Source organism: Sinocyclocheilus grahami, unplaced genomic scaffold, assembly GCF_001515645.1.
Source record: "Sinocyclocheilus grahami isolate Dianchi unplaced genomic scaffold, SAMN03320097.WGS_v1.1 scaffold497.1, whole genome shotgun sequence".
Lineage (NCBI taxonomy): Eukaryota > Metazoa > Chordata > Actinopteri > Cypriniformes > Cyprinidae > Sinocyclocheilus > Sinocyclocheilus grahami.
Window position 1 is genome coordinate 197,268 of NW_015505676.1, and position 22,436 is coordinate 219,703.

The 22,436-nt window shown below is 39.4% G+C and overlaps 2 protein-coding genes across 3 annotated transcripts in view; both read left to right on the top strand.

The window, feature by feature from the left end:
* Positions 1-54: 54 nt before the first annotated feature.
* On the top strand, positions 55-17,563 carry LOC107554307 (PERQ amino acid-rich with GYF domain-containing protein 1-like). Of its 2 annotated transcripts, none has more exons than XM_016236785.1 (25): positions 55-347; positions 4,228-4,712; positions 4,848-4,911; positions 5,608-5,737; positions 7,263-7,358; positions 8,100-8,214; positions 10,814-10,916; positions 11,095-11,288; positions 11,375-11,592; positions 11,710-11,812; positions 12,032-12,190; positions 12,282-12,409; positions 12,489-12,720; positions 12,811-12,977; positions 13,359-13,456; positions 13,539-13,639; positions 13,726-13,799; positions 14,440-14,571; positions 14,658-14,864; positions 15,000-15,181; positions 15,271-15,428; positions 15,524-15,687; positions 15,772-15,816; positions 15,932-16,043; positions 16,384-17,563. In XM_016236785.1, exons 3-25 carry the CDS (start codon positions 4,877-4,879, stop codon positions 16,431-16,433), a joined length of 3,003 nt encoding a protein of 1,000 aa, XP_016092271.1. In that variant the 5' UTR covers positions 55-347; positions 4,228-4,712; positions 4,848-4,876; the 3' UTR covers positions 16,434-17,563. The 2 variants fall into 2 exon arrangements, with proteins under 2 accessions (XP_016092271.1, XP_016092272.1); XM_016236786.1 differs by having other exon boundaries at positions 55-263.
* Positions 17,564-20,623: 3,060 nt separating this feature from the next.
* Positions 20,624-22,436, top strand: part of LOC107554296 (ephrin-B3-like) — a 41,303-nt gene continuing 39,490 nt past the window's right edge. The window contains exon 1 of the mRNA XM_016236777.1: positions 20,624-21,658. Within this exon, the coding sequence (XP_016092263.1) occupies positions 21,510-21,658 (149 nt within the window). The 5' untranslated portion in view covers positions 20,624-21,509. The remainder of the gene's footprint in view (positions 21,659-22,436) is intronic.

The following is a 22,436-nucleotide window of genomic DNA, read 5'->3' on the forward strand; positions in this document are numbered from 1 at the left end:
GCGTCAAACAAAAAGAAGAAGAAGATCTTCGCGGTTCATTGGATGAATTTCTCATGTGGTTCATGTCCAACAGCCATTTTTGTAAAATACAAACAACACGACCGAGCGAGACAGTAAAAAAAAACTCATTGCGACCGTTGCAGATACAGGGGAAAATATATAAAGAATTCAGCATCGAACTCACGCAAGGCGAGTGTTGAAAACCGAGACATACCAGTAGTGCAAACCATCGGTTCCTGCGAAGCACGTACGTGCAAAAAAGAGTGAGTTCTTTAGAGAAGATCCAACTCTGGAGAAAACAGTGGATGGCTAGTTTAGCCTAGCTGGCCAGCAGGCTCGCAGAAGAGGTGCGTGCTAAATCATTTTCAGCTTTTTAAAGGGAAGGCTGCTTTGTGCATTGGTTGGTAATCACATTTGAGTGGTAATCGCACACATATGTCGTGGGAGTTAATCGCACTGTAGCAGATGGTTGAAAGGCTCGTGGAGCCCTGAAGGCCTGCAGCGCGAGTAGATTTGAGACGTTACTGATGCGTTTCTTGCTCTTGGTCTCCTTAAAACGTCTTGGACTTGTTTCGTTGTTTATAATTAGATTATGTCTTAATCTTCATTAGAAAACGCCTCTCAGTTTCAGGCGTGTTGCTTGTTTGTGTTGCATAACAGCGCAGTGAGTGTTACTCACGTTGAGTTGAACTGTTGCTTGTGGAGTTATGATTGTAGGTTGTAAAGTTCTCACACAAGGGGTTTGGATGCGTTTTGTTATTTAGTCCCTTTTTGGCTTTTGCAAAATGTTACTTTGCCCATTTAATCCCACCAGCAACTATTACCGAGTGTGACGTGTCTAAAAGGATTTGCTGATGTTTTTTTCACAGAGTGGTCAATTATAAAGAGAGTGCAGAATGTCTTGATTTCATCCACATCTGTACATGTTTTGTGTAAATGGTCCCATGACCAGAGTTTCATTTTATTTGCCTCTCTTAAAGGTATGCGTGTCGTAAATGCAATACAAATAAAACTACTATTTTGGTGCATATAATATTTGAAGGGTCTGCTTCTAAAAAAAATTCAAGGCAGAGCATGTTGCTAGCTATGCCAAGACAAGGATTTGATTTCCAGAAAAAGCAAGAACTAATAAAAGTATGTTACATACTTTCACTGAAGGAGATGTTACACTGATTAATTACAAGAGTGTAAACCTATAAAGGTTAAATAATTCACGATTATTTTTTAACAAAATTAGATTTAAGACAAATTATACATTAAATGTGTCCTGTTATTATTACTTGGACAAAATGCTGCACATTTCTTTGTGAAATTGAAATATAACACTATAATAATATACTAATATAGCACTTGCATATTACTGCTCTTTTGTTGGTTTTGATTGCTTCTTGTCCTCATTTGTAAGTCGCTTTGTACAAAAGCGTCTGCTAAACGACAATTTTAATATAATGTAAATGCAAATAACAACACTACATTGAAATTTGAAAACAAGCCCCAAATCAAATAAATAAGTTACACAAATAAAATAAATCTCTTCATATAAACAAAATAAGGCTTTGTCTGTGCTCTTTCCATTTAAAATTAGAGGCTAACACTGCATTTTAATCATGATCCAAACAAAGATGCTGCATACATGCAACTTGAGCAGTTTTTAATCTAAATTAGATTGTATAATTTCGAAATTTGAAGCAAAAACAATATGGTTTTGTGAAACTATACAGCGGATGAGCTGAATGAGACGCAGATTCACTCTCTGCCAGCAGGTGGCGCTTAAAGCATTTCCTTGGTTTCCGATGTAAACAAAACAGCGCTGAATTTATGAACTTTAATATGCGTTATACAGAGGCAAGATGAAAAGAAAAAATACCATCTAAACTTTTCTAAAGACAGTAAGTTCCCCTCAGACATGCATTCATATAAACTCCTACACCTAAATGAATCGCGATTTGTTTAGGATCTCAACCGATTTGAATCGTCACACATTTGAATCGATTTTCAACCGGCTCTTGGTTAATCGTTACATCCCTATTTTTAAATGTAAAAAAAAAACTCTATCCAGCCTCTCCATTAACATGAGGCAGAGTGTCCGAAGCGTGAAACAAATAACACGTTCTATGGAGCCACTAAAAGATTAGCCGCTTGCTAGCGGTAGCCTGTTGCATTACAGTACATCAGACATTCATTGTGATGTCTGTCAGCCATCGACGATGGCATCATCTATCGGCCCAACCCTAATACATAGCATTCACATGCTCCTCGGTAGGGTTGGGAACCGATCGGTTCTTATTCAGAACCGGTTCTGTTTTTTGAAAAGAACCGGAACCGTGAGCAATTTCTAAGTTTCGGTTCTGGTGCGACACGTGACCATGCGCTGTTAGCAGCCTTGCGCCGGCGTTTCCCGTAAAGATGTCACAAACCAAATAACAGAAACGCCGCCCTGCCTCTTTAATTACTGAGCATATTGTTTCCCATGACTCGCACTCCACAGACGCGCCGCGTCTTTATCTGCCGAACACATCGTTTTCCACGACTATGCACACTCGCATCTTTGATAAATGTGCACGTTGTTTTGTCTGACTACATGTACCACTAAACTACATTATATTTGTCCCATATTGTCATTAATATACATACTGACTTCAACTTGGACCACTAAATAAATAAACTGCTATTGTTATGTAAGTATGAGGGTTAGATTATTTATTTATTTAGTGTCATTTCAAGAGTGATAAACAAAGTGATAGAAAATATTTTCATGCATTTCAAATGTTTAAAAATGTAGAAACCACTCATTGCATCACACCATCTCTTGACTGCATTATTGTTTGTAAAATAGGGGCTTTATGCAGTGTGTGTATACATGGTTATGGTTGAAAAGCAAAATGTTATTGATAGTGTAAAAAACATCAACTTGGAAGCACATGCATTACTCAACATTACTTACTACCTTCCAGCAACACTACATTCAATTAAGGGAAAATAGTAAAAAAATAATAATAGTTAATTTAAATGGAACCGGAATCGTTAGGCATAACTGGAATCGGAACCGGAAAATTTCTAACGATACCCAACCCTACTCCTCGGATGCTCTCCTTTCCCGAGTTGTGCTTCCCTTACTCGAAGGCTAATAAATGTATTTCACGATCTGGGTCATTATTTAATACAAAACCACACATAATGTTTCTACTGTATCTCTGTCAATCACGCTGATATTTAGTTAAAATGAGTGAATTGACTGAGTGCTGTCTGTCACTGTCTTTAATCAGTGTTGTGAATGACTCTATGGTATGCCACATGCACTGTAATATGTTTTTTAATAAATATGAAATTTTCAAATGAAAATGGCAACATGAACGTTTTATAAAGTATGCGTTCATATGTGTTAAGAGCTAGATTTTCGCTGGAGGAAACAACTGTGGTGTGTTGAGGGGTGAACGTAGCGAAAAGCTACGCTGAAAGACGGGGAGGAGACGAAGTCTGCCGCCGTTTTCATATGATATTTAAAGGTGACATATTATGCCCCTTATTGCAATATGTAATATAAGTCTCTGATGTCCCCAGAATGTGTCTGTGAAGTTTTAGCTCAAAGAAATCAAAATGACGGTGCCTTGAGTGAAAGTTTACAGATTAAGGGGTGGTAATATTATAATGAGATCCCTTTGCCACGTCACCAAGGGAGCGAAATCAGACGCGCTCGTTTTCTCAGACGCTTGCAAAAAAAGGCTTTCCAAAACAAAGTGATTGGGTTCATCTTTTTCACGTTTCCTTGGTTGGTAGATGCACCAGGGACCTGATTATAGCACTTAAAACCTGGAAAAGTAAGATTTTCATGATATGTCACATTTAAAGGGGACTGACTCTGAGGCAATCACGAATTTGAGTTCAGTTTATGGAGCTAATCGCTATAGCCCCGCTAAAAATGGCCTAGTGACACCCATGCTTCTTACGTCCATTTTGGAGAACCAGGACAAATATTTAAATCGATCGCTCAGGCATTTAAATGGCACCGAAATCTGCGTTCTGATTCGGTTCTAGTACATACCGGTTACATAGGTACCTGTGCCATATTGGCACCGGGATTCTGTACCCAATCCTAATGTGAACTACCCAAAAGTTAATTTGATCATTCAAATATGACTGTATTCTGTCTTATGGATGCATGTAATGTGCATGCATTTGTTTTGCACAAAAAGCAATCAGTGTTTTTTGTTTTTGTTTTTTCTGCAGGTGTTGGGAGTTGGGAGTTGAATGCTTGGCTATGAAACAATAATTCACAAAAATTTTGAATATAAGTAAAAGAGATCAAGAATTGATAGAAGTTACCCAGCAATAGTTACGGCATTACAAACTGCCCTGAAAGTATTTTTACAAACAGCAGTTTGCTGTTATTTATGCTGCCACAAATTCTTAATCATAGTGTGTTTTTTCTCTATCTTTCTAAAGTGTTTTCAAATTGCTGAATCTTTTTTTTTTAAAGATCTGAAGTTACTGGCACATTAGGGTGGCGTGCCATCTTTTGGAGCTCTTATATCTGGCTAGATATCCATCAGCCATTATCTCTCTAAAACTGGCAGCTATTATAATATTCATACAGAGTTTAGAATTACCAAGTCCACCTCAGCACACAGAACCCCCATACTGGTCCTGACAGAACCACCTCATTCCTGTCCCTCGTTCATACTGGTCCTTTACAGTCCTGTTCTGTGGACAAGGTACGCACTTCCCCATCACCAAGAAATGCTTGTTGTATTATTTTAATCTCACATTTTAGTGTGTTTCTGATTATGATAAATGAGACTCAAAAACCTCTGCTTTATTTTTAATTTAATTTTTCCTTTGGTTAACAGAAACCCTGAGCCCTCTGGACATATAGAATATGACTGCTGAGACACTTAACTTCGGTCCAGAATGGTAGTATATGTATTTCAGATAGTATGACTTTAAATTAACATGCTCTTTCGTGCAAGTGTGCATTTATGGTCAGGAAATGTGGAGCCATGATCCAAAATTCAAAAAGTTGCCCAAAAATCATTTAAATTCTGACGTAGCTTTTAGCCAGATAAACTGTTTTAGATACCATCCCTCTGGCCAATAATGTTGGTCTATTTACTTGCCAACAACATATTTTACTTGCTTTTGGCACTTGCCAAAAAATAAAAAATAATAAAAAAAGGAACACTTTTTTTTTTTAAAGGAACAAAAAAAGGAACTCTTTTTCTTCCATTGATTTAATTTGATTTCTTTCTAATGCATCATCACTAAAAACAAAACAGGTGTTTTGCACTTATAAACATTTAAAATGTGTTTTGGATAATCTGACTTTTCCCCCTTATTGGTATCCTTTGTGAGAAATATTTAGTGTGCAGTAAATTTATGAACTGCCACATTCATTGTGGCTGATTTTTTTTTCTTTCTGTCCTACTTCCCTATAAGTGTCAACAGGAGGAAACAGATGTTTCCCCTTTGTATATTTTGATTTTGATTTAGATTTTTTTAAAGATTAATCTCTCCTATGGTTTTCTGCATGTACACAATCTTGAATCCAGAATGATTCATTGTTTTTAAATGGGTGATGGAAATAATTACGACGATGTCTGTTTTCTTCAGGCTCCGTGCACTATCCAGAGGGGGGAGTGTGACATCCCCTCCCCCTTCCCCTGCAATGCCAAAGTCCAAGTTGGCCGACTACCGCTATGGCCGCGAGGAGATGTTAGCACTTTATGTCAAAGATAACAAGGTGAGGTGACTCATGGCTCCTGCAGTAAAAGTCAAATAAATTAAACCGAACAGTAGGGGTGTAAGAAAATATCGATACACGTGAGGATCGCAATATTTTGTTTGGCGATACTTAAGGCTGTGCAGATAATCAAATGCGATTTTCATGTGCATCTCGACAGTAAAGCCGGTTCTGTGATTAGTAGTAAATCTCCAGCACGTGCTTTCAGATGGAGCGGCATTTACTACACAGTCGTTCATAATCGACAATGAATCGCCTGCGATTTTGAACGTGATATTGCGTAGCTTGTCAGTGAACTACGGCTCTGTGTAGTAAATGCTGCTCCATCTGTCGAGATGCACATGAAAATCGCATTCGATTATTTGCACAGCCCTAGCGATACTGTATCAGTTCTCAAAAATGGAATATTGATATTTAAAAATAAATAAATAAAAATCGTACAAGATTCATGGCAGTTGTTTAGTTTTGAGTTCATATCCCGACCGCTAGATAGAAGTCTTCATCTCTGAACTTAAACAGTGACAGGAAATACTAGCATTAGGGCACGCCATTAATGTTAGCATTAATATAGTTTGCTGTCAGTGTACAAAGCTGAAGTGTGGCGTCATTTGGGCTTTTGTGGTAACGTCCGCCCTGGGACCATGGCACGGGCGCTCCCTCAGTTTCGCCCGCTTGCCACGTGCCGTGTGAAGAGCCTTCGCGTGGGGTGCGGCGGGCGGTAGGGTCGGCGGCAGCTTTCTCTCGTGTTGGGGGCGTTTTGTGCAGTTGGGGCGGTGCTCGCGTTGCTGTCTCGGCGATTCCATGTATTTATAAATACAAACTGAAAAACCTGTGAAATACAATTTGAAAGGTTCTGAGAATGTTTAACATCTGTATTTATTTTGTTTTACAATTGTTTTGTTTTCTTTAGGAATCCTGCAACCACTTTATTTTTCATTGATATTAAGCAGATGTAATTTTTTTGTTCAGATCAAAATGTTATGACATTGTATGTTACAATTGTAAACTTAAACTGTGAACCTTAAAAGCAGGGTCTAAAAATATATATGGTCTTTTTTTATAAAATACATATTATACATTTACCTAAAGAATCCTGAAAGCACTTTAATCCCCCCCCCCCTTTAAATTGGTTTAATAACATGAATGTTACAGGGACTGATTATTGCAAATGCAGATCCCACTGTGTTCTGGTTAAATAATTTGTATTTATTTAGGCCTGTTTTTTTACTAAGGTTTGCATATGGTGGTGTGTTTTTAATGACAGCTTTCCTAAAAATATATCCTATTCCTAAAATAAGAAATATCCCAATAGATCGCCTTACTTACAGTATCGCAACATATCGTATCGCAACCCCGTATTGTGTTATGTATCGTATCGCCAGATTCTTGCCAATACACAGACCTACTGAACAGGCCACATGTGTAAGTCAAGGGCCTTTTCATTATAGTAGTTCAAGTGTTAATATAAGAGTCAATAATTGTTTGTCGATTACATACCTAATTGAGATTTTGTTTGCGTATTCAGATCCCCGAGGACATGCAGGATAAGGAGCTCGCTGCTATCCTGCAGGAAGAGCCTCAGCAGCCGTTGGCCTTGGTGCCCCTGACTGAGGAGGAGCAGGTGAGTGATGCATATTGTAGTCACGGGGCAAATTTTTGGATATTATAAGTAATATCAGTGTTTCCCCATGGTTTACGGGGGGTAGATTCCGTTTTTTTTTTTCTGGACTCCTTTTTAATGGTTAAATTACATTTTATTAATCAAAAAGCATGTCTAATTAATTAAAATCATGAAACTTAAACAATTTAACATCAATTTATTAAAAGTTTAACAAATATTACATTTAGGGCCCTATGAAATGTTTTATTGTAACCAAATTCTGTTTTAGCATGTCTAATTTGAAAGCATAAAACAAGTTTAATTTATTCTTACAATAGCCTTATGATTTTTTTGCTCAGAAATTCTGTTGTGTATTTACATTTTGTTTTAAGGCATAAAACATTCATTTAATCTATCTTTTAAGTAATGAAAATTAAACAGATTAATTTTTTTTGGAAAATTAAGGTAATTTAATATTACAATTTAAACATTGAAGAAATATTGAATGCTTATTCCTTAAAAATAAGGTTTTAATAACTTTAGTAGCAGTCTGTTACATACATTGTACTCAACAATAATCTGCGCCATTCATTAACACAGAGACACACAGAATTTCCTTTTTAAATATGAATAGTTTTGCGGCTTAATATTTACAAATACTAGTGGGAGTGGGCTTACTTGTGTGTGTGTGTGTGTGAGCGCACACATCGGGCATTGATTGTCGTATGTATATCACTGATTTTTATTTCTCTCACCTTTCAGAGAAACTTCTCCATGTCTGTGAACAGTGTGGCTGTGCTAAGGCTTATGGGTAAAGGAGGTGGAGCTGTACCAACAGTTGTAGCTAGAGGGCGTGGAAGCACTCGAGGTGGTCGAGGTGGGTTGTGACCAATGGTGTGAATTAGTGCTGATGACATATTTTTGTAGGCCAACCTGGGGGTTCATACTGGCTGACAAAAACCCAATAGGATTTTTCCACCAGCTTTGGGATTATTGCAGAAAATAAGCTCTGTGATAGGGATAGTCATTTCGGTTATTTTTCCTAACCGACGCTCGTTAACCGATTATTAACCGTTAACCGACAAGATTATTTTAAATTAGAATTGAATTAAATTAGAAAGGATAAGTGTCTGTGACCCGTTAAACGTGTTTCCTGGGGATTAATTTTACATGCGCAAAAAGCAACAAACAACAGAACATGAGGATTCACATGGTCATATCACATCACGCAACTGCAGAGCTTCTAAGAGCGGAGAAAAACATAATAAAGCTAGGCTAGCTATATATATATATATAACTAATTAATAGGCTTATACAAGAAATATATTTTTACTTAACTAATAAATTAAGAAAATGAAAGAAAATCTGTGCAACAAGTAGCCTAGTGTAGGAAACTTTTTCCTCGTCGAAGCAGAAACCAGGAGACGTTGGGATATCTTTCATACAGAAGTCACTCTTTATTGAGGACTCGCTGTGTGTCGCTGCAGTCATCCAAGTCTGACTATAGCTCAGCACAGTAGAGTTTATATACATTTTAAGGGGGCGGGATTCATTCAGTAGAGGTGGCGACAATCTAAACAAAGCATGCAAATGCAATACAGGAATCAGCCCGTTACCGGAATTTCTCCAGCCCTGATCTCATCAGCATAACAGTGTCATTCAAATGCATAGGTGCTAATCCAATCAGCATAACTACTCAAAGACTGGGGCGGAGGCACCAAGAGCCATTACAAACAAAAGGTGACTTTCTCAGTAATTTGGTTAATTTGACTAACAATAAGAGAAACCGGAACAGACAGGAACGTCTTGCTACACTTTGTTTAAGATAATCATTGGAATAGTAAAAGGTTTGCTTTTATTTATGACTAAAAAGAACAGTTTCTTCCACTGTTAGATGGAAAAAATTCAAGTGATTGCGCCGCATGCACGCACACAGTTAAGCTTTGCTACCTTGACAATGCAGCCTGTTCATTATCATAATAAAATACAGTCAGTCAAACATATGGAAAAAAACACACTGCTCAGTTTAAATATGTAGTAAAATCTGTGCCGTTAAATGTTCTCATCGTACCTCCGTGATATTAAGCAAAATATTTTGTTTTACATGGATATTGGAACGCGAGTGAAGTAGGCTACATAATAAATAATAATTTGGCATTCAAATACATTGCGAATACGGAAACATTTGATTTTGTGTTGAATGACAGACTCCTCATTGGTTTCAGTTTCATTTTAGCCTAAATTAATTTGTTTTGGCTTGTCGTTTATATTGCCATAGCTTATATTTTTAATTCTTGTTCTTTTGTAAATACTGTTTGTTGTGTAGCCTAGCTATGTTTACAGTGTTTATTATAATGTTTGTAAACATTTCACGTCGGCATTAGGCCTATTTCTGAATGAAATAATAAAATGCGAATTATGTGTGACTTGTTTTTTTTTCTATAAAACTAAAAATCGTATATGTGTAGCATATTTTAACCATGCAGCAAACCTTTTTAAATATTTTGATAAATTGCTGAAAAAAAATCAATAAATAAATGACTTTTTAAACCATTTAACTGATTGTATTTATCAGTCACAATTCTTAGTCAGTTAACGGTTAACCAGTTAAAATGAACATCCCTACTCTGTGACCAACAAAAGTTGATGATTCTTACATGTTTTGTTCATCATGTTAATGTTCACAAATTAACAGAATGATTATGAAGTTTGAAGCCTAAATACAATCACCAGAAGCAGTGATTATAAACAAAGCAAAGATGTAAAAGAGAACTAATAAGTAGATGGGTTTTCCTGTTCGGCATGAAGACTGCCTTTGTAGCGACGTTTAGCCACTTGTTAGCAACGGCCTTTTTCAAGACAAGTAAAAGCTTAAAAAAAACAGCGTGGTTATTACTGATGTATTTTAAGTCATAGAGTAAATTATGAAAGTGTCTAGAGCTTGTGTTGACCACAGACCTTATTGCAGGCATTTAACCAAAAACCTCATAGACATTAGAGTGATGGAACCGGAAGTGCTAAAATTCTAACTAGTTCCGGGTTTTGGCATACAAAAGTATGTCAACCTTGCAGCACTCTGTTTGGCAGATGTGGCGAGTGTTTGGAAAAACATGTTTGAAAATGGGGTTTGTTTTTCCAATTCCGTTTGTTGATGCTAGTGCAGAAATTACAAGCTTGCTTTAATAAATTTCTGTATGGATATGAGTGTAAAATGAATTTGTGTGTGTGTGTGTGTCATTGACTACAATGAAGATCATCCTTCCAGTTACATGCGTTTCTTCATCTTATTTTTGTAAATAATTACAAATCATGATTTCTCAAAAAATGTCTAGGTCACATTTAGTCTATTCCCAAGAAATGTATTATGTTATACAATACATATTCATTTGATAGTGTTAATGGTATAATATATTTATTTACTATTATTATTATTTTTTTTTTTTTATGTGTTTTAATAATTTTTTGTTTGTGTGCAGGGAGAGGCAGAGGAGAGGGCGGATTCTACCAAAGAAGTGTGGATGAAGAGGTCAGTTTTGGCCGAGGACGAGAGATGCACCGCAGTCAAAGTTGGGATGACAGGTGAATTTATACATCGTAAAGTTTTATATACAATGTACATATTTGTCTGAATATCAATGTTTATAACATGCATTTGTATAACTTAAATCCATCAAGACATTGGTGCAGAATGAACAGTCAATCTCAGAATAAATGTCAGACATTCTGTTGTGCTGATCATTAGTATTTGCTATTTCAGAAGTGAGCGGCGCTTTGAAAAGCCCTTGAGGCGTGATGGTGGGCGTGGTGGTTTTGAGGAGGGAGGAGCAGGAGGAAGGAAGGACTACGTGCGCTCAGACAGCGATAACTGGCGTACGCTCAGAGAGGAGCAGGAGGACGATGATGGGGCAGAACCTGGGGGAAGCTGGAGAATTGCTGGAGGCCGTCGTGATGGTACATTCACTTTTTTATTATTTATATACACATATATTATAATTTCTTTTTTGAATTTTTTTAAACTTGTCTTTTCTCTCATCTAGATGGGGGTCCTCGTTCAGCAGGTTGGCGGGAGCACTGTAGTGGGGATGGTCGTCGTAGGAAGTTTGACTTTGACTTCCGAGATGGAGAAGGTGGACGTAGAAGGGCTGGAAGTGAGGGAGGAGAGGAAGAGCGAGATGGCCTGCCTGAATGGTGCACCGATGAAGAAGAAGGGGAGATGGGAACCTTTGATTCTTCTGGAGCCTTCATGTGCATTAAGGTTTGCTTGTCTTACGCTTTTCTTTAAATAAATTTCAGATGCATTCTTGCTCATGACTGTTAAGTAAATTCCTGAGAAAAAAGAGATGGAATAAATCAGGTTTGTGTTACCCTTTAGAAAAGCTCCAGAGATGCAATCCCTGAAGACCAGGAACTGGAATTTGAAGCTCTGGAGGAGGAAGAGGAGGGTGGTCAAGAGAAGGACAGCCCTGCTGAAAAATGTAAGAAAAGTCTTATTTGATGCTGTATCCGGCATGTTCAGCAGAAAGTGACTGTTGCCCTTTGTTCTGCATCATGTGACCTGCTTTGACCAAGATTACTTTAAATGAACATTAAACGTTTAGTGTCCTCCATTTCTCAAGCTGATGTATTTCCTCACTTTTTTTTTTTTTTGCTGTTTTCAAAACTCATCTCGCCGCTTTTTTTTATTTTTTTTTCAGCGGACACGTGTGAAGCAATAGCTGTGTGTGATGGAGACAGAAAGTCATCATCTCCTCATGCTGTGTCTCCTCCTGCCCCTGTGCACCCTGTTGCAGAGGAAAAGACTCCCAAACCCATAGTCACTCCTCCTTCAAAACCTGCACCCCAACCATCTAAAGGTTTTCTATCTCTTTTTGTGCATTTTCCCTTTTTGTTCCAAGAACATGCAATGCAAAAAGCTCTGGAACAAGACTGAGTTTGTTCTTATAGATGCAGCTCCAGCAGGTGGCACCACAACGCAGATGCAGAGCTCCTCTCCTCCCTCAACCACTGGTACTCACCTTCCAACAGTAGGGGGAGACACCGAGGAGGAAGATGGCATGAAGCACCTTCAGCAGGTTAGCGTGCTTGCTTTTTTGTTTGTTTTTGTTGCTCTTACGATAGAAGGTCAAAATAAAAAAGATCTGTCTTTTAAAGGAGGCTGAGAAGATGGTGGCGTCCCTGCAAGACACATCTCTTGAAGAGGAGTGTTTCACTCAAGCTCTTCAGGAGAGCCACATCACTGCGGCACACACGCACACACACCCGAATACGCGTGCGCACTCTCACTCCACCGCACACACTCTCCCGAACTCCGCCAGTGCTCTGCCCCTGTCCCATGAATCCGCAATGAAGTGGTTCTACAAAGACCCTCAAGGGGAGATTCAAGGTGATTCTGACTACCACGTCATTCTTGGAGGGTTTTTATGTCTTCATCACAGCATTAAATTGTGGGCTGTATTGGTTGTCTCTCTTTCAGGTCCTTTCACTACAGTGGAGATGTGTGAGTGGTTTCAGGCGGGGTATTTCTCCATGAACCTGCTGGTCAAACGTGGTTGTGATGAGGGATTTCAGCCCCTGGGTGAAGTCATCAAGATGTGGGGGCGTGTGCCTTTCTCTCCCGGCCCATCCCCTCCTCCACTGCTGGTGAGGAACACTGTGAAATATCCAGAAATGGGTTTGATGATGCTTTGTGCCATGCATTAGTAATAATTTACTCAGGGCTTTGTGTAACAACAATTTCACCATGTTCCTAAATCCTTAACCATGGTAAAATCAAGAATAGCCATGAGTTGCTTGTTGCTTTTGTAAAATATTCAAGTAGGTGTCAGAGCTTTAACCTTTTAAGGCAGTGCTCTTACATATTGAGGTCATGTTACAGATGACCCAAATTCATCTCATATCTCATATCCTCCCATTCTACATTTCCTGACGGGTCTTTTCTCTCCAATCCTAAAACTTCTACCAAATAAAGTATTGTAGTTGGATGGAGATACAACTTTTTGGTCTGTTTTTCTGTTACTTTAGGGGAACATGGACCAGGAGGTATTGAAGAAACAATTAGAACAAGCTGCCACTGCAGCCCTGTACAAACAACTTCAGATGAGATTTCAGCACATGAACAGGTATCACCGACTAGCAATTAATGCATCAGTTGACCAGGTATATACTTGTTTTGGGTTTATGAGCGATGTGTTTGGGTCTCAGGTGTGGGGAGACTGGGATGATGCCTGCGATGAACAGGTCCATGTCAGTGCCAGACACCGGGCCCATGTGGGACATGCCTACCTCAGTCTCTCAGCAGTCAGGTACTACCAGCTGCATTGATGCTTTGTAATAGCCACTTTATTTTGTGAAGTGCTTTTGTTACACCACTGGTTTTTCTGTTTTGTAGGCGGTGATACCAGTCTGTGGGACTTAACCATGAGTAGCTCCACTCAGGGTCCAACTCTTGAACATTTGCAGAAAGTACGTAACCTATGTGATCTTGAAAGTGCCTTCAGCATATGCTATAGTAAAGCTGTCTGTCCTGCTAGATTACATTGATCTTGTCTTGATCAAGGGCTCATGGTGACTAAAGCCCAAAGCATTACTTCATTTTTGATGTGAAAATTTAGCAAATGTGTACAACTGTGCATAGCCTGGATCTTGTCCAGTGTCTGCACTATTACTCTCCAAAAGTTACAGATAAAAATATCTTTGTACCTGTTTAAACAGAGTTGCTCATGTCTCTTAACCGACTCACACAAGCGTTCATCAACATAGGCATCTATTGCTGTCTCCAGAAATTTAAGAAGTTTTTTTTCCTTATCTGTTTTTTGAAACAGCGGGCCGTGGCAGTGTTGCCACCATGTGGACAAAGTGCAGTCAGAAAAACCAATTTGCACGTTTACTGTACATGTGTACTATGCTTATGAAAAATTTGACGAAATGCACACTGTACCTATACCCTAATGTATACGTTAAAAACCAAAGTAAACTTTGGACTTCAGCAGGACTGCGATGTCACCAATTAATCACTCCTCTCGGTGATGACGTTTCATGTTGAATGTGTAAACTTCACCCATATTGCTCTTTGGTAATTGAGCCTGTGCTGCCTGTGTGTTAGATCCAGCAGGAGAGGCGTGAAGCTGAACTCAGGAAGCGTGATGAAGAGGAGAGGAAACGGAGGGAGGAAAAGCGCCGGCAGCAGGAGGAACAGAAGAGGAGAGAGGAGGAGGAGCTTTACAGACGAAAACAAGTGAGCACATGGACACACTGGGCTACAACTGTTGCAATCTTGAATGTTTATGATGTGTAACACGTTTGTATGTTTGTGTTTTACAGCAGTGCCGTCAGCAGCAGGAACTGATCATGAAGTTTCTGCAGCAGAGCCAGCAGCAGCAGAGCGTGCCAGGGGGCGCAGGGTGGAGCGGAAGCCAGGCAGGAGCTCTGTCTCTGGGCAAAGCTACCGGAAAGAGCATGGGACTCCTGGAGCTGGAGGCAGAGAGACTTCATAAACAGCAGCAGCAGAGAGCTCAGCAGCAGCAAAGGGTAAAAAACATCTTGAGCAGTGAATTGTTTAATATACATCCGAATGGCTGGCAAACAGTTTGTAGTCTTGGGTTTAAAGAGGTCTTCCTCGTAAGAGTTGCTGTTGTTTTAGTTCATTATAACTGTTTCGTTCAGCATGGAGGTTTGACAATGGGCCAGTGGAGTGATGGGCCATCTGGAATGTGGTCAGGAGCTGGCATGGAAGGGAAGGTCGGAGGTGGCAACCCTGCTATGGGTATGTGGGATGAGGCCATGAAAAACCAGGCCAGCCATCGCAACATTGGCCTCAAGAACAGCCGCAGCAGTCCCTCTCTCAGGTACACAAATTTGCACTCACAATTTACCTTTCCATTTAAACCAGTGTTTTTACACACAATGTTCACCCCAAGCGTGTCTGTGTTCTCAGTGATCAGTACATGCTGAATCGGCGTAAGCGTACTGACGATGAGGAGAGGCTTCTGAAGCTTCTTCAGGGGATGAAACCTCAGGACGGTTTCACCACTTGGTGTGAACAGATGCTCCACGCTCTCAACACCTCTGCAAATAACTCCTCCTCAGTGGACGGTAACTATGTCACATCTGCCATTCGCCTCTTTTTCTACGGTCTTCTCCAAAAGGAATGGAGATTAAATTTATCATGCTTGCATTTCTCTTGGTAGTGCCCACCATTGTGGCATATCTGAAGGAGGTGGAGTCTCCATATGAAGTTCATGATTTTATCCGTATTTATCTGGGCGATACCATTGAAGCCAAAGAGTTTGCCAAGCAGTTCCTGGAGCGCCGTGCCAAACAGAAAGCGAACCACCAGAGACAACAGCAGCAGGTTTGTGAAGGATGATTTTTCTTGTTTAACGTTTGTTCAATTCTCCACACTGGGTGAGTCTTAATGTACTGAAACTTTCCACAGCTGTCCAAGGAAGTCTCTGGATTAAACATGAACTTCCCCCTGCAGGTAGATTACATACTGTTTTACTGGATTTTTAAAGAAGACCTATAATATTTCAATTTTTAGTTTTAATTTTCTATTAGTCCATTGTTTAAATTCTTCCTGCTTTTTCTTCGTACAGTCAATGTTCCAGGCAGCTCACATGAGTAAGGGCGGCAGTGTGTACGACACTCAGGGAGGAAAAACGAATAAAAAGCCTAGCATGATGCTCCAGTCTGACCCCAGTATCCTCGGTTAGCGTATACGCTCACATAAACACTCACAAACCCCTACTGGGTTCCATTCAGCTTTACCCATCAGCATGCATACATTACCCAGAATAACCCTTGAACTACTGTTTTAATCTGTATTCTGGCTCCTTGTCAAATTCTTGCTGTCTGGGTCATAGTGAGATCTTCATCTAGCAAAGAGAACGTCTTTACTGATGTACTTATTGAAAAGCATTTCCTGCCCTGCTTCAAGGGGGAAAAGTTTATGAATTAGTCATTAGTATATTCCCAGATGGGAAATTTCTTGTAGAAAGTCAACCCTCAGACCTCTCAACCTCTGTTCTCCTGTTTCCCACCTCCGCAGGCTACTCATTCCTGGGGGGAGGTGAGCTGGAGCAGGTGGAGGATTACTGACCCAGCCCGTCTACTTGAGTTTACCTGAGGCCTTAAACCTGGAGCAAATCAGCAGAGGAATGTGCACTGCTCAGTGAGGGAAGGGGCGGGCAATATTTGTCCACACCCCCTCTCTCTTTCTCCCTCTTTCTCTCACTCTGCACTGTGAGAGGAGCAGAAGGAGGTTATTGGGAGGTTCGGTGTGAAGAGGAGATCCTCTTCTGCCTCCCTTCAGTGAAGCACCTTACCTAAACCATTGCACTTTAATGTTTTCATATTTGAAATGGAGTTGTCTTTCTTTCTTTTTTTTTACAATGCAAAAATGTGTGAATATATTGTTGCATATATTATGTGTAGAATATTTGTATGAATATACATATGAGAGGTAGGAACGGAGCAGTTTCCGCCGTATCAAACGTGGAGGTTTGGAAATGTTGTTGGGGAGATATAAGTTGAGCATCTCTCCTAAAAGACAAACACTGTTGTATTTTTATGTTCATGGTAAAGCTATCAAAATATGAATTTGAAAACTTGAAGATTTGCACTTGTTTAACAAAAAAAAAAAAAAAAAAAAAAAAAGTTAGGATAGGTTGAGGTTTTTTGTGAGTGCGTGTGCAAGCGTAAGAGATGAAGTCTGCACAAATTTTATTGCTTACCGACGTGTATAAAACAAATGCCATGCTTTTATTTTGTTCAACACAATTTTCTACTTCATTGAGCGTGTGCGTGAATGGACAGAAGTAGTTTGTGTTGGCGCTTTTTTGTACATAGGCTCTTAAAGAGGCCGATAAGAGAGTCAAGCATTGTTTTTACCCTCCAGTGTTTAAAAGCATGAATTGAGGTGCTGTTTGGCCCGTTTGGCTCTGTTCTAAGAGGGCAATCAGGCTTTGTGTTTGGTGTGTAAATGTAGCTCCTCTGTTGTCTGTACACAAACTACTTACATTACAACTCTTCCCCTTTCACTCATTCTCAGTCCACGATGTGAAATGTTGCCTTCTGTCCAGAAAGTAAGTGTGTGTGTGTGTGTGTGTATTCTCTTGGCTGGTGTTTTGAGATAGTCACAAGGGCACTGAGATTCTGTATGTCAGTTGTTACTTTCTTTTTTGTTGCTGTTGAAAAAGGATGAATGATTTTTTTTTTATTCTATACAAAGTATTTGAACTTTGAGTTGGAGCACTTTCTAGGCTGCTACCTTGTATTTTTTGAATAATGTTTTTTTTGCCTCTTGAGGATGTATTATGAATGAATGTATTCCAAAACAAACTATGTATAACAGTGCATCTAACAATAAGGCTTGAGTGTCTCGGAGTGAAACAGGACATGCCTCACCATTCAGAATATGCCTATTGTCAGAGGTCAGATTCTGGGATGCGCATGGCCTGTACCAAGCTGACGGTCTCCGGCTGCTAGTGCTCTTCCGGAACTTTCTCACAACACCCGGAGATTCCGTTCGTCTCAACATCTTGATGGAACTGTTGTTCTGCCGTCTTATTACTTGTGCTCTTGATGCAGGGCCATTGAGAGCCAAGGATCTGCAGTGTGTAGCAGGAAATTGTTTTTTTTTGTTTTGTTTTTTTTGGGGGGGGGGTCGAATCCAATACACGAGTTTTGGGATTGAAATATGTGATGTTTTGCATCATAAATGTTTATTCACCTGGATCTTCAGAATCGGAAGAGACTGAGGATCGGAACAGAGGAGATTTCGGTACTTGAGCTGTAGAAAAGAAAAAAAAATCCTGCTTTAAGCGTATTTCACTATTCTGACTGGATTATATTTTTGTAAAAAAAGATAAAAGACAATGACTGAAAACAAGCACGAAAAGGTGGATATCGGCACTAAATCAAATGCCATTCTGAAGTCCGAAAAGGAGTGGCAACCAGCTGCATTTAGTGCTACACACAGAGCGTGAGACAGGGAATACGTGCGGATCCATTTCATCCTCACACCAAAGGGATGTAGTTTTTTGCATCCTTTTGAGCTGCAATCCCCACTGCTCTCTGCAACACTATCAAATGAAGAATATTTCTACAGCATTTGAAAAAAAAGTCATTTTGGTCATTTTGAATGTTTGATTAAAAAAAAAACCTTTATGCCTTTTTAGAAGATTACTTTGCGGAGAAACTGCAGATCTCACGTCTATCAATTATATTTCTTCAAAAACGTCCTTACCTGCTGCGGGGTTGAGGAGTCTAGATGTGATGAATGTTTGGAGAGGAGATGAACTGAAGCAAACTCTCCTCGTTTCTTCACGCACTTCACTTGAACTAAATTTCAAAGACACAGACTTGTCATGATTGCCTGTCAATACAATGAAAAATTTAGAGCATTACAGCAATTGTTGACATTATGAAGTTCATGGATGCTTATGAAACAGCTGAACTGCAGTGACGCAGGTGAGATGCGACAGACCGAGATTGAAAATTGTATATTTACTTACGTTGTGGTTTAATCTGGTTTTTGTTTTTCAGTTCTTCCAGGATGGACGTAACCTAGATCTCTCTGCTGGTACCATCACACCCACCAGTACGCATCATCTGATGTCGTCGAACTGGATTTAGCAAGAGACCACAACTCTTTCTCTACTGTTTCTCTCTTCCACTCGCTTTCATCCTGACAGCATAGAATGGGACCCACAGACAGACTAGGTGTGTGCATGCATGTGAAGAGACTTTGTATGTGTCTGTACAAAGACACTCGTACATTCTCCTGTCTCACTTGTGGGTGAGGTGGGGACTGGATGTCCTGTAAATAGTGTAAATGATTTTGGTCCCTGTTTGTTGAGTTCTGTTCATCTTACGGAATCATCTTGGGTGTTTCACATGCCTTAATTGTACAAAATAGAACTGCCCTGGTCAACATCAATGTAACACTCATTAGAAAAACAGCACAGGCTATATCTGCACCACTCAGTCATCTAAAGTAATCTGAGCCTGGCTGAGGATGTTTCCCCCTATGTTGACTTCACTCATCATACCAGGCTGTGGGATGTTTCCCACAGTGTTGTCTATGTATTGTTGGTATGTTAATGTTCAAGTGAATAACTGCAATTATTGACATGTACAGATAAAGGTTGATGAGCATTGGTATATGCTGAAAATGTTTTAGTTTTAAATGATTAGGTGGGTACGTACAGAACATGGGGCTTGGTTTTGCTTTGAAAAGATCAAAATATGTTAAACTGAAAATAAAAAATGTAAACGCTGAATTTGTTTTCTGTCATTGTTACAATTATTGTTGGCTTAGACCTTCGTTGTTTTGTCTTAAATGTAGTCAGATTTGACTCCTGCTTTGCGACTGTTTTCCTCTATGAGGCAGTACAATCACGCTTCTGCTTCAGAACCTCGGAGTATAAATTACATTATAAAATATTCGAGGATAATCAGAGCTAGATTTCTTGATGCCAAATGAAACTAACGTTACTAAAGATAACAAACCATCGTGCTTTCAGTCATTTTCAGTCACAGCGTTAGGAACCATTCTAAATTCATGTTAAGTCCACACAGCATAAACCTCCAACATTTGATTCCCCAAGGAACCCAGCATCACTCTTTTGTACTGTTTTTGACAGATTTTAGATTAGACATAGGGCGTAAGGTTTAAGTACACAACCCTTGTTCTGATGTGCCTCGAGCTACCTGAATAAAGTCGAGGCGGTTGGAAGCATGTTTCTTGGAAATACTGAACTGAAGTCGATTCGAGCCCTACCGTCCTCGCAGGTTACTTCATAGTAGTTCTTTTGATTTGTTGGCCGTGAAGCTACAGTTACATTTAAACTCAACAGTATTGAAAAATACTTAAGAGAGTAGCTTTTCTCAAGACGGCATCCACAAACTCTCCTCCCCAACAGTCACCAACACGCGCGCTCACCACAGTTGTTGCCATGTCCGCTTCTTATAAGCAACTAAAAATAGCTTTTTATTATTTAAAATATAAATGTACTATTTTACTTAAATGCACTGTCTATTATTTAATAAAATACTACTTGTGGAAGTTTGTAATTTAGCTATTTTTATCCAGACTGTATTTAATCTATATATTCTGTCTTAATAAGTGAAATTACGGAGTTATACAGTGCATTTCCCATAATTAATAAATAACCACTAAACCTTTAGAAATGAAAAACAGAGCTCGCCAATTTCGGCCAGGCTTGTTTTATCAGACTAGGTTGCTTGTTTCTCCTGGGATCTGGCAACAATGCTGCCGGCGCGCGAGTCAAAGCGCCAGACTTTGCAGAGCAGCAGAGAAACGGAGAGAGCGCGCGGCACGCGTTGTATCCATGGACTACAGGAATATCTCGTTTCTTGTCCCCAACATTTCTGCTTTTGTTGCAGTAGACGTTTACCGATTACTGCTACTTACCTCCTTTCAATGCCCTAAACGGGTTTTGTTTCTTGTCGGACTGTAACGTAATTCATTGGGTAAGTAAGTGCTGGGGGACATCCTCACTGTTGTTTCAGGACTGGGACATCATATTTGCGTGAATATTTTGGATATTAGATGAGCGAAAAGTTCTGGACCTCTCATTTTGGACACCAGAGGCGTGTTCTTCACCAGCGTGAAAGTACGACACAACTTAAACACTTTTGTCCACCGAAAAATTGAATTATTTCTACCGGGTGGATGTTAATTTTATCAACGGGAGCAAAAATACAACTCCCAAGTCCTTGACAGAAATGCTAATGCTGCGGCTGATGGAGAAACATTTCTAAAAAATCACCCGCAGTGGACCTGGCGCCTCGCATCAGTCTGCGTGCGCTTCAAAACGTTTAACTTCACCCCATGTACAATCATAATATTGTTTGAAATTCATCCCAAATCAGATTCATACATTGACCATATGGCTTTGCCTTCTCAAATTTGACAATTACTTGGGACTTTCAGTTGAGGTCATTGACTCCTTTGAATGGAACAAAGGAGGTTGATGTTTCTGAATCTGCTTTCTTTTACAAACATTCAGAGATTTGTTCTCAGAGTCTTTCAGATGTGGATGTTGCGGTTACACCATCTCCTCAAGCGCAGAGGGATCTAGTGAAGTTCAACCCTCCACCAGTCTTTTGTCTCTATTAGGTCCCATTCATTTGTCTTGTAGGGGGATCATGGAAGTCCAGACAAGGGGAACCTGGATGGCCATGGCGGTCTCAGACTGGGTCAGTGGATTGGGAATTCTCTTAATCTTCCTGATGGAGAGTTTAGCAGTGGATGCGACCAACATGGAGCCAGTCTACTGGAACTCTTTGAACAGAAGGTATGTTGGTGGTTGATATAAAACTCATTCACCCAGATACAAGTTTTTCAACAAGTTCAGTCTTCTAAAGACTGGCTTTAAGTGTCAAATGCCTCCAATTACAGATCTCTATGGTAGTGTAAATAATACAACTTAGAATAAATTGTAATATTTGTCAAGTTGCGTTCATGCATGTAATCCTAGCATTAAACTAGTTGGAACAGAATGTTGTACAATAGAAAGATCATTCTAATTACATTTTGATTTTGATTCTTTTAGTCAAGTTACTTGTAAACCACATAAAGGATCCTGGAAAACCTAAAAATAGAATTCAAAAGTGTGACTTCTATAGTCAATATCAATTTTTGTAAAGTGAAAAAAAATTGGTGTAGAAACAGTTTAACTCCAGTTAATACATTGAATTAAACTTGACATTTTTAAGTAAAAAGACTGAAATCATATTTTATTGTAAAACATACTCCAGTATTTTTTTTTTTAATTTCTTTTACTTTTTTGTAAGTGTAGTTGTGCTCCATGTTCTGAAGTTTTTCTTTGTCTAGATGTTTTTGCAAGTATATTTTCTATAAAACGTTTTTTAAAATTCATTATCAAGCCGTTATCCAGCTTTGCAAAGTAATTAAAAAATCAAGGAAATAGGTCGGAAAGTGTGGGAACTATGTACATATAAACTCAACCCCAGTTGGGACAGGGGTGACTTTGGCCTGGGATACAGTCTAGTTAACGGTTTGGACAGACACACTCAACTGAGAGAGACAGGGGGGCATTTTCCGGCTGGCTG

Coding starts and splice junctions, on each gene's coding strand:
- LOC107554307 (XM_016236785.1), top strand. CDS start 4,877: ATGACTGCTGAGACACTTAACTTCGGTCCAGAATG. Junction 12,978..13,358: donor CATCCCCTCCTCCACTGCTG/GTGAGGAACACT, acceptor CTGTTACTTTAG/GGGAACATGGACCAGGAGGT. Junction 13,800..14,439: donor CTCTTGAACATTTGCAGAAA/GTACGTAACCTA, acceptor CCTGTGTGTTAG/ATCCAGCAGGAGAGGCGTGA.